This window comes from Apaloderma vittatum, unplaced genomic scaffold (genome assembly GCF_000703405.1).
Source record: "Apaloderma vittatum isolate BGI_N311 unplaced genomic scaffold, ASM70340v1 scaffold13038, whole genome shotgun sequence".
NCBI classification, from domain to species: Eukaryota; Metazoa; Chordata; class Aves; order Trogoniformes; family Trogonidae; genus Apaloderma; species Apaloderma vittatum.
The window spans coordinates 15,449-27,410 of record NW_009731293.1 but is presented as its reverse complement, the minus strand read 5'-3'; the positions used below and the strand labels follow the sequence as shown (position 1 = coordinate 27,410).

The 11,962-nt window shown below is 41.2% G+C and overlaps 1 protein-coding gene across 2 annotated transcripts in view; it reads left to right on the top strand.

Annotated features, from left to right (window-relative positions):
* Window positions 1–319: 319 nt before the first annotated feature.
* Window positions 320–11,962, top strand: part of EIF4ENIF1 (eukaryotic translation initiation factor 4E nuclear import factor 1) — a 19,887-nt gene continuing 8,244 nt past the window's right edge. Inside the window, exons 1-8 of one of the 2 annotated variants that reach the window (XM_009875136.1) lie at window positions 320–437; window positions 3,767–3,840; window positions 4,622–4,749; window positions 5,271–5,566; window positions 6,208–6,409; window positions 7,628–7,803; window positions 10,276–10,411; window positions 10,758–10,937. In XM_009875136.1, coding sequence (XP_009873438.1) covers window positions 342–437; window positions 3,767–3,840; window positions 4,622–4,749; window positions 5,271–5,566; window positions 6,208–6,409; window positions 7,628–7,803; window positions 10,276–10,411; window positions 10,758–10,937 — 1,288 coding nt within the window. In that variant the 5' untranslated portion in view covers window positions 320–341. The remainder of the gene's footprint in view (window positions 438–3,766; window positions 3,841–4,621; window positions 4,750–5,270; window positions 5,567–6,207; window positions 6,410–7,627; window positions 7,804–10,275; window positions 10,412–10,757; window positions 10,938–11,962) is intronic. The other variant, XM_009875137.1, reaches the window with a different exon arrangement.

The window sequence follows — 11,962 nt, the reverse complement described above, 5'->3', positions numbered from 1 at the left end:
GGGCGGGGAGTGTCCCGGCGGCCCCGCTCTCGGCCTTGCCGCCCGGCACCGCTTCTCCCGGTCGCGTCCACGGGGGGATCTTTGTTGTGCTAAAGCCGCTTAGGAACTGCGCTGCCGTTCCCGGGCGTGGGGCGGGTCTGGCCGGGCTCCGCGGGAGCCGCTCGGCTGGGGTCAGGTGGTTAAAAGGGCTCCGTTATGGAGTGCGTGTCTGACTTGCCGTGTGCGGGTACTCCGTCGTCCTGGGCTGGAGGGAAAACGCAGCCTCGAGAAACGTGTGTCGCCAAATCTGATGGCTTGGGTTTGTTTTACTTAGGTCCGTGGTCAAAAGCTTTGACGTAACCATGGATAAAAGAGGAGGCCTAACAGAAACTGAAAATGGTGATGCTTTCCTGGAGTTGAACAGAGTGACGACAAAATACCCGCATCGTTACACAAAGGTTAGCTCTCTGCCCTTTCCTCTTGACGTTGTGCGTGTTGCTCACTGAGGTAGAGTGGGAGGTGGAGGCTTCTGGGAGAGGCCAGCAGTAAGGTGAAGGCTGAAAAGCCTTTGCATGGATTAGGATTTGCAAGAGGGTGTAAAGTGAGCACCTTGTTCAGTGTGATGTAGCTGTGCAATCCTGTCCCTGATATGCTTTTCATTCCCACCACCTTATTTTAATATCTGAGCACCTCACAGCTTGTGGGGGAAAGATTATCGTAGAGACTGAAGTATGTTGTTCTACCAGCTTTCCCAAGCACTTGTGCGTCTTAGTTTTAGTTCTGTTTGCAGTAATGTTCCTTTGAGAAGTTGACCAAAATGTTTCCTTACAGTAGATGCCACTTCCTTGGAACATATATCCCACTAGATCTTACCAGGAGCTTTAATGTGTTTACTAAGATGCCTTTTGTAGTTTTAGACTTGTTTATATTTGGCTGCTGGAAGCCCAAGCACTTATGACTCAAAAGAATGCTTCATGTTAAGAATTCTGTGATACCTAAGTGTGTGTGTGAGTGGAAGAACAATAACTAAACAACTTGCAAATGAAGATTCTTTCAATACTAAGTGAGTTTGATAGGCTGTGGGGTTTAAAATTCTAATTTGGGGGTTTTGGTACTGCTGCTGAAACTTGTTTTTAGGAGGAGTCTTTAACGGTGGCTGGTTTTCCCATTGCTGAAAGCTGTGGGAACAGGTGGTCATTGCTTTGTGGAAATCTGTTAAGATACTTTGCAACAAATGGCCTAAAGCGTGGAATTGAGTGAGACAGTGTTCTCTTGCTGACTGTTATCTTTCTGGAGGAATTCTGAACTGTAGCTTCCTGGTAGGTTGTTTTTTCAAAGAAAAAGAGAGTTATCGTTGTGGCTCTGTTCTGCTGAGATAGCAGGGCTAGCTTATTTTAGCTAGACATCAACAATAAACCAAGTACTTCAGAATTGGCAGAACTTGCATGGGAGTAGTATGGCTTTCTGATTCACTGTAACTTCTTAGAAAAGCTGTGCACTTAACCTTCTAAGATGCAAAGTATACTGTTGTTCAGACCTTGTATTCAGTTAACTATGAACTGAAGGAGAGGAACTGACTTTAAACTTTTGCAGCTGAAAAAGCAGTATTTATACTCATTTGGTCTTGTCCAACTCCCCTCAAAAGTGTTAAGAAAATGCGGCTTCAAATCCTGCTTTTTTGGGAGCGGTATTCAGCTAGTGCTCTTGGTAGCTGCACACTGGATCTGATGCTTTTGTAGCTTCAGTTTTGTTAACTCAGTGCCAATAGCATCTCATCAAGATAAAGTTGCAGGACTAGTGCCAGAAGGCATCTAGTCTTATCTCTTGGTTTTCAAGGAGTCTAAAGTCAAGAAACACCAGAAATCAATCTGTGTTAAAATATCTTGCATTATAGGTTTTGTTTTGTTGGATTGTTTTTGTTTGTGATTTTTATTTTTTCCCCACAAGTAGCATCTCAATATAGTTGGTTTAAGGTGCTCATGTAATCAATGTTGTAAGGCATTTTCACATGGTCCACTTTCCTTCTAATTAGGAATGGGAGGAATGCTGTGTTTGAGACATGTGCTGCTGATTTGGAGAGGGGACTGATTTCCATTAATGGCTTATATTCATTTACTACCAGCCTGAAAATGACTGGCTTATACTATGAATCCTTCTAAACTGTTTGAATAAAACTGTTTAATAACAGCTAATCACACTCTGGTTTTTTTTCCCCCACCCACTGAAAAGTACTAATGTGTGAATTCAGAAGAAAATGCCCACAAAAACCAAAACAAACAAGCAAGCAAAAAAGTGCCAGTGCTAATCTCCTTTATTATGAGAGTGTTATAATAGGCCAGTCTGTGTCTTTTTTACTTCTTCAGAAGCTGTTGCTCCAAGGGTGCACAGCTAAAGAGTGAAAGCCAAGAAATAATTCAAATTTTCCTCACTTGAGTGTAGGGCAAAATTGCAATAGGATTTGCTGGTGACTCCCTCTTGTGGCCAACAAAATAGTCAATGGCAAGTCTGGTGATGGTCAGTGCTGTTAATACTTGTGATATCTACATCAGGCTACGCTGCTATTACAGCACTGATGTTCCTCATAGATCAGGATTTATTTTGGGAAGCTGTGGGCAGAGAGGCCAGTTTCCCTCCCTTTAATGGAACTGGTTTTGCTGAAGACTATTACAGGGTGATGCCTGGGGAGAAGGGGGTGTGTGTGCATATTAAGGTTTTGTTCAGCTACCGAGCTGCCATCTGGAAACTTTCAAGTATCAAGCTCACATAGCTAATGAACTGATTTTAATCACATGGAGATAATGATGTAAAAGCTCTAGAGGATATTGTATTCTTGAGAAAAAGGTAAAGAGATTTCCTTCTTCAGTCTGGCTAACGTGTGGTGTCTGCTGTTAGGATTTCTTTATCCTTCCAGCTGCCCACTGATTTCTCTACAGTTCTGAATCAGTTCAGTATAGCTGGGAGTAAGGCAGACTGAAGAAGGGTAATCTATGGAGAATGAGTCAATTTAATTAGAAATGTGCATCTTGACAGCAGCCAAGTTAATGATGGTTCGAAGCCCTGATGATCACACAATTAATGCTGCTTTTTAAATGTAGCGAAGTGCAGTGAGACCCTAGATGAATTTCTAGTCTGCCTCAAGTGACTAACTGCTCAGGGATGTGCAGTAATAAACTAAGGACTGTATTTGAGAGCTGGGGAAAGTGGGGAAAGTGAAGTAATTGTTCGGCATTGGTTTGGTGTTGGGTGGAGCAGGTAACTGTATATAGCATGCATAGCGATATCTTGGGATTGGTGGTGATCAGAAATGGCAAGCTTGTCTGGAATTTCCACATTAGTAACTAACATTGTGGTTAATGCTCTTTTTTACCTGCTGAGTCTTACATAGCCTTAAATGTAGCAATTTTTAATCTATCTAGAGAATTTACGTGCTCCACTCTCAGTGATGCCTGTCTGACTTATGGACTGAACTGTCTAGGGAAGTAAATAGGTAAATGTCTAAGTTGTGAACAGCCTTTGAAGTGTTAATCAATGCTGAACTTGACCTACTGAGGCTTAGTGCTTCACATAAGTGTTTGCTCAGTGGCCACTGGTAGAGGAACTGAAAAATAAACTTGCTGTCTAATGTCAACTTTTCACGGAAGTATTTCACAGGAAATGAAACAACATATTGAGGAGACTTGGGCTGTCAAATTAAAACACTAGATTGAACTGGCAGCCTGGAATAGGTATTTTGGATCACTTACATTTTGTCTGCTAAGAATTAGAACTAACTTCTTGCCTTTTCTAGGAGGAACTGCTGGATATTAAAGAGCGCCCCTACTCTAAGCAGAGACCTTCTTGTCTTTCTGAAAAATATGACAGGTATTTTCTTCATTATTAAAAAAAATATGTATTTCATTAGAAGTTCAAATAGGAAAAAAATAGTTAAGAATGTTGATGCAAAGTATACATGCTCCAGTGTTTTTTTGTATGACTGTTTTCAGAAGTACTAGTGTACTGGGAAAGGCTTAATGCTCTAGCTAGGAATTTTGTGGTTTGAACAAAGATTGTAACAGGAGATCCGGCAGAAAATAACTTCACAACACGAGTCTTGCAGACTCGCAGGAAGAGTTACCAAGAATATAGGTGGCTGTATAGCACAGGCTGACTAGGTCTCATTGGTGGATTACTGTCCCATGTTGACAGTGTCCCTCATTTGAAGATGGAGACAAGAGTACTCCTGCCTTGCGTTTGCAAGTTTGCTAAACAGCAGTATTTTTACTACTCAGATTAATGTATTGTACAATAAGTATGAGACTGAGGTAAAATTTTCTGAATACTTGAGAGCAGCAACGTGTGATCTGCTTGAGCTATTTTTCAGTATATCAGACAAGCTTCACTAATGAATAGTGGAACAACATGTCTGTATGTTGTCCTTTTTATAATCTGATGCTGAGTATTTTACTTCCTTACTGTTACAGAAGGGATCCAGAATACCACGTATGAGGTAAACTGTGGCAAGGCCAAAACTTAGAAGTTGAGTACAGAAGGTGTTTGACTTGTACAGACTGCTAGTCAGTGAATTCTAGATTTTTAGCAGCAGTACTGTGAATTATTTATTAGACTACAAGTAGCAAACAATCCTGCAACTTTATTTTCACAGTGATGGTGTCTGGGATCCAGAGAAGTGGCATGCATCTTTATATCCTAGTTCGGGAAGAACTTCACCAGTAGAAAGCTTTAAAAAAGATTTGGATTCAGATCGGACTTCTCTTATGCGTAGGATAATAGGTAAGTGTGTTTTATAGCACAAGACTCAGAACTGAACATACACTGTTGGCAAAACCTTTCAGAGACTCATCAGTCTCTGAAAATTGTTTGACTGTACAGAATAAGTACCAAGGAAGCCTTGGTTGCTCTGGCTATAGTTGAGTTTGATATACCTGTAACTGTTATAATTGACTGCTACCTAAGTCTATTCTTAGATATTCTACTATTCTCGCTGTATAATAGTAAATAAATATGTAATAATGCACGTGCGGGTCTACAGTTCATGAGTGACTACTTAAAAGGTCTATAGTGGGACAGGAGATGCTTCCTAGGAGACTATGATAATTCCTCAATATCCAACTGTAAATTCTTTTTTTTCCTGTGATCTCAGCTAGATTAGCTTCATGAAAATCATGAGCTTTCCTTTGGAAAGCTCTGGCATAGCGACAACTCTATAGAACAAAAGATTCTCTTATATGGATAAGTAGCCTGTATTTACTAATGTGTTAAATTCAATACTTTGTGTGGTCTTTGGTTTATAGATCCAAGAGAGCGAGTGAAAGAAGATGACTTGGATGTGGTCTTAAGTCCACAAAGGCGAAGCTTCGGAGGCGGCTGTCATGTAACTGCAGCTATTAGCTCACGTCGATCAGGGAGCCCACTAGAAAAGGAGAATGATGGTGTCCGTGTTATTGGTGGTCGTAGGATTGGCAGCGGAAGAATTATCTCTTCTCGTAACTTTGATAAAGACCACAGGGGTGGTGAAAAAGACATACGTGATTCTAGAGATGCAAGAGACCGAGATCGTGAGAGAGACTACAAAGATAAACGTTTTAGGGTTTGTTCTTTCTATTCCTGATTGCATATTAAATCAGAGGTTTTGGACACTTTTGCACTGAAAGCAATAGGGGCAGGTTCACTGTGTGCAGCAGTAAAGTGTTCCATGCTAGTTGGCAGCTTAAGTGCACCTTTAGGGTGTGAAGGGTGAGCACTCGGTGCTTAAAAAACTTAAGCTTTCAGTCCTTCAGACAGTTCAACTTGGATGCATCTAATACCGTTTATCTTGCAAATCTTGCCTGTGGCAGACTTACCAGCAAGATGCACTCAGGTCTAATAGTTTGTAGCTCTTGACCTGGCATTTGTCAGCAAGCATTGTGTTTAACCTGAGCAGATGGAAGCATTCCGTGCTTTCAGGCATGTATTTATTCTAAAAAGGAGAAACCCGCTAGCCTACCTTGTGTCGGGACACAAAACTGAGTTTATACAGGCACATGCAGAGAAATAGTCTTCAGTGTAATGAAGCAGAAGCTCCACTGTGAAATTTAAAATTTAAAAGCTTATTGAGCCTGCAGACTGTGGATATAAACTTGAAAACAACCCCAGAACTGGTGTGAAAAAGTTGTCATTTGGTTTGGAGGTCAGGGAGGAATCTTATGAAACATCATTTTTATGGTTAATGTTTTTAATACCCCACTTCAGAGGGAATTTGGTGACAGCAAACGTGTCTTTGGGGAGCGAAGAAGGAATGACTCTTACACTGAAGAGGAACCTGAGTGGTTCTCTGCTGGTCCTACAAGTCAGTCTGAAACCATTGAGCTCACAGGCTTTGATGATAAAATTCTGGAGGAAGATCACAAAGGGAGAAAACGTACAAGACGACGCACGGCCTCACTGAAAGAAGGTAATGGCAAATTTGACAAAAGCTTTACTTGTCTGCTGGTGTGGCATGTTGCTGGTTATAGAGGCAATTGCTGCTAATCCAGACAAACGTAAAGAATAATGCGGTTTAGTAGCCTTTATCTTAAACTTGTGTAAATTTTGGTCATCCTAAAGCACAAGATGTAAGGTCCATGATGGATCTTTCAAACCGCAAATAGGTTTAAGTGATAGAAAACTTTTTCCAAAAGATAGACTGGACTGAGAGACTGGGAGAAAAAAAACAAACCTGTGTTGATATTGAATGATCTCAGAAATTTGTGGGCTATTAAAAGGATCTTGCCCGTTTCTGTGTTCTCCTGGGTGCTGCTGGTGCTTGAAATATATTTCCTTGTAGTAAAACTAATATTAGGAACACTCGGTGGGACTTACAGGTGCCAATAACACACCTTTAAGCTGAATTTGGAGTCTGTCTTTCTCTCCAGTCATTGGACTTCAAGTCTGTCGTCATTATTGTCACTGCAAAAGCTGTAGCATGAAGTTCTCTGAGACAAGAGAGAAGATGACTTAATGCTAGAAATTTCATGAGTGGGTAACATAAACCTGAGGAATTCAAGTTTAGTTGTGTATTCACTCAAGTAAAATCTAGTACAGTTTTAAGCATCCTGCATTTGTAGTTACGCCACAGCTATGTCGCAACACCCATACAAGCTTGTTGAGTCTTTGCAGTGACCTGTGTTTTGCTCCTGCGGAAGGAGTAGGAGCAGTATCTGTCATATGTTGACAATATTAAGAACTTGTTTTGAGTACCAGCTTTCAGAGAGTCTGCTCTCTGGGGCACCTGGGAGCTGCCAAAGGATTCTTGATGGGGAAAACCAGCAGCAGCTGTTAACTTACTGTAACATCTGTATCTGCTTGGTGTGATTTATCACCTTATCTGTGCCCTGTGCTTCCCAGGCTGATCGGGATGCAGCTGTTTATACATGGTTCAATGGCAATTCTAACTTTCTTGAAATAGGTAGCCTTCATTACAGACTGTGAGCTCTGTGCTAGGAGTTCTTGTGAGTGCTGGTTTCTGTTGTGGCAGACTGCAGCCAGCATAATGTAACTGATGACGTTTCACATCTGTGACTAGATTACTTTGGTCCTTCTAACTGCTCGGTGGACACGGGCTGTTGGGCACTGTTCTCACAGGAAACTGTCAAGTTCAGTGACTCGGCAATCACTTGGTTTTCTTTCTAAGGGATAGAGTGCAATGGTGGAGTGGCAGAAGAAGATGAAGTGCAAACTGTCCTTGCCAATGAAACTCCAGCAGATCAAGAAGTTCCTAGGGAAGCCGTCTTACAAGAACCAGCTCCAGGAGAGTTTGACTTCAATGAGTTCTTTAACTTGGATAAAAGTGTTCCTGGCCTGGCTTCAGTGAGTTTTTCTTGGTGTTTGTTTGGTTTTTTGGTAAGACTGGGTGTACTCTTGAGAAGCGTTTCTCCTGCTGCTGCATTTAATGAAAGCTAAAACATCTTGTTTTGTGCAAGTTACTTTATGCAATGTGTAAGTCTAAGATGAATTTGCAAAGATTTAGCTTTGGAGTGTTAGGATGTTACTTCTATAAAGTGTTTATTTCTGGTTCTGGCTAGATCTACAGAGAAAGTGTATGAGGCAGACTAGTTGATTGTGGTTTTCCTTTCATGTGATCGTTACTTGAAGACTAAAATCAGCGCCCTGGGTGGATCTTCTTTAGAAGTACTGCAGATGTGTTCAGAGAAGATTCACTGTACAAATTTAGTGTAACTGAAGACAGCCTTTTGCAGCGAAGTCTGGGGATTGCAGCAAACGTGTTTTGTGCAGGCTTCTAGGGAAGGCATTCAGTCTGGACACAGCTGATAAATTCTGTCTCTGAGACAGTTGCATTGTTGTCAATACCTGTAATGTAGCTGAAAGGATCTGTCTGAGAGGGTTTGAATCTTTATTACTTAAACCTCTGTATAGTGATTAATTAGTTTTTAGAACTATTACTACTAGTTGGAAGAATTCAGTCAGGCATGTTTAAACAATGTTATTGATGTGGCTAGATGCCATGTGTATCCCAAGTTGTGTGGGGAACGCTACTGATAGCCAGGAGCTAGCAACACACCACAAGTTTCTTCCGGTAGTGGATTTTTACAGCCATGATCTGATGGAGATTCTGGTACTTGCAGTGTGCACTTCTTGAACATCTGACCTCTAGAAGTAATAGTGGATGGTTGGTGTTCACTGGTTTTAGCCTGAAAGCTGTGACTGGTATGCAGCTTAGCATGCTTTTCCCTCTTCACTCTAAGAAGAGTGAAGCAGGTCCAGCAAGTACTGACTAAGCATGGGCCTAATTCATAAACTGTTGGTGTTTCTATTCTGACTTCTCCATCTCAAAAAAAGTTATTCTCTTCTAGATGACTTAGTGTAGAAAGGTAAATGTGGTTGTTTAAAAAAATCACATTCTGACAGCAAAGAAACAGCTCTGAAACAGTTTAGGAATGTTAAGATATAAAAAATAGAATCTTGACCTAGTCTTTAATGTGGAAAAGCTGCTTGCTTTAAAACAGATTTGTCATATGGTGACAGCAGTTTGACAAATATGTAGTCAAGAGCTCATTCTCACTACAGAAGATCTAAATTGTGTGTCTTTAGATTTGACAAACTGATTTTCAGAATATCTGCAAGATGGTGACTCCTTTCAAGAAGAGAGTTCCCAAGTCACAAAACATCTGCTGATGAAACTTTAGTGGGCAGATGCTTTAACTTGTCGAAGTGAGTTTTGGGCTAGTCAGAGTGTATCATGATATTTTTTCTTTGTACTTGTGATATGTTTGTGGTGAGTGTTAAAGTCGATTTCCTGATGTAACTGTCTTAATTCTTCTAACATGTTAGATCCAAACAATCATAATCAAATGGATCAATGCTACCTTGATTTTGTTGTTGACAGAGTTGAGTCTCCCTTGTTTCAGAGAAAAACAACTTCTATGGCAGAAGGAAGTTGTTTTTCTTTTTGTCTAAAAGAAAACGTGCTGCATGGGGAAACTGTATCTGTGCCTGTTGAGCGGGCTTTGAACTGGATGCTGTCTTGCAAGTTAGGAAAAGCTGTACTTTATAACGTACTGGTTTTAAAGTGCTTGTAACAATTAGCAAAGAAATAAACAGTCGCTATACAGTAGTGATATCTGACTAACTGTGAAGCACTGCTTAGTGACCCTAGTTGTGCCTGGAAGGAGAAGGTGCTTGCTGCCAGTACTTTGCTGATGATGCAGACTCCGATTTGAAAACACAACCCTCTCTATTCCAGAACAGTGCAGCATATCAAGTGCGAGCAATTAGCCCTTAGCTGCTGGCCTTCTCCCCCAGCCCTTGTGGGATGCTCACAAGTCAGGGAGTAGTGTTTGCACTCTGTTCCAGGTGTTGTCTTTTGGCCAGTGCTGTAACCAAATTGAATTATGATTGTGGAGAATCTGGTGAATCAGGATACTTGTTCTATATAGTGATGGGGATCAGCCCTGGGCTGGCTGCCTGACACCTGGAATTGCTAGTTATAACTTGTTTTAAATCTGCAGCACATGCTTCTCACTTTTTTGACATATCCACTTTAAAACAGTGTAGTTAGTGGTCTTTGGATGCTCTAATTATGCTGTTTCAGTTATTTATACCAAATATTTGTTCAGAGTAAAACCAAAAGATGAATGATAGGTTATGCTAAATGTTGCCTTATTGGAAGGCAAAAAGCACTTGAAAGCTTCAAAACTCTGGGAGCAGCATCTAATCGTCAGTAGCAGAAGAATCTTGATTGCACAGTAAAGCTTCTCAAAGGTGTTGCTTAATTTTGCTTCTCAAGATGATCTTTTTTTTTTTTCCCTCCACCCAACCTAGATGATAGAGGATGTGCTGGGGGAAGGTTCAGTGTCTGCCAGCAGGTTCGGCAGGTGGTTTTCTAATCCTAGTCGTTCTGGAAGTCGGTCAAGCAGCTTGAGATCCACACCACATGAGGAACTGGAGAGGCTAGCAGGTAAGACCACAGGGTGACGCCAGGGTCAGCTTCCTTCCATGCTCCTTCCTACTCATTCAGTAAGAAGATGGCAGATAAAGCTTTAGGATAGTGAATTTTCCTGCAGTTTAAGCACTTTGGCATTCTTTTGGAAGCTCTTATAGCCATGTACTCTGGGAGTACTCTTAAGTTCTTTTTTATGAATGTTCTCATCATGCTTTCTGATGACTTTCTAGCTGATCTTGGGCAAGGGGTGTGAGGCATAACTTTCCAATGATGTACTGAAGGTTGGTTACCAGTGTATGTTCATCTTGAGACATTGAGTTGGTAAACTTATGTCGCAGTGCTCCTGGTTTTGCTGTTTCAGGTCTAGAGCAAGCCATTCTCTCCCCTGGCCAGAACTCTGGAAACTACTTTGCTCCCATTCCATTGGAAGACCACTCTGAAAACAAAGTGGACATCCTAGAAATGCTACAGAAAGCCAAAGTGGACTTAAAACCTCTTCTCTCAAGTCTTTCAGCCAACAAGGAAAAGCTTAGAGAGAGCAGTAAGTGCCTCTTCAGCTATTGTCAAGTTCTTGTGATGCAGTATCTCAAGGCAAGAGGCTTGGTATTCTGGAAACCTCAACTGCCAAGTCCAGAAGTAGGAAGTACTCTAGGTTTGCTTACGCTATGGAAAACCCAATATTCAGCAGATCTCAGCTGTTCAGTATCATCACTGATTCTTTTCATCCTAATCACAGGATGACATCAGGACTCTATCAGACTGCTTTACTGGCCAGTAATAATTATAAGTTAAGATGACGCATGTCTTGATCTGAGTTTCCAGCTTTGTCTATGGCATTTACATGAATTTTTCCTACTGGAATCTGGTAATGTCAGCTCTGAAACTGTGGCATTTACATTCTGGCTTTACCATAAAGTCAGTCTAAGTCATTCTTACAAGCATCTATGAATCTATTAAGTATCGGTATCTAAAAAAATGAATGGTCGCTTGAGGATGTGGTTTTTTTCAAGTCCATACTGTAAACTTCTCAAGACTGTTGCCAGCACTTGCAGCACAGTCGTCAGTGCTCTAGTTAACATAGAAACATAGAGCTACAACATAGGAGCACATTTGTCTTAGTTATGCTAACTTGGCTAGAATTTTGGCTTCCAGAGAACTTAGCTTGGTAGGGAACTCAGAATTCCCTTTTGAAAATGTCAGCTGTTCCAAACAGGCTTCAGGGCTGACCTTAAACTTAGTGTTCAACAGCACCTCCAAGTTAGAAATTTGCATGTTTGAGCCCGTAGTGTGCATGGACGGTACAAAATGCATGTGTTCTGTGAGTTGTCAAGTCTAATTCTGAACTGGTTTCTCTTTGGCAAGCAGCATGTATTGCCACGTAAGCTGGACTGCAGTACAAGTAGTGCTCCTCTGTGACTTGTGTGAGGTAGCTGGGAGGGAAAGCATCCAAGCACTGCAAATATTCTTAAGCATCCAGTCTGGGAGTAGAGTGTTGGCTAACACATGGAGAACTTTTTCTTAATTTGACTTAGAGCTACAAGTCTGTTCTGTGTTCTACTTAGTCTG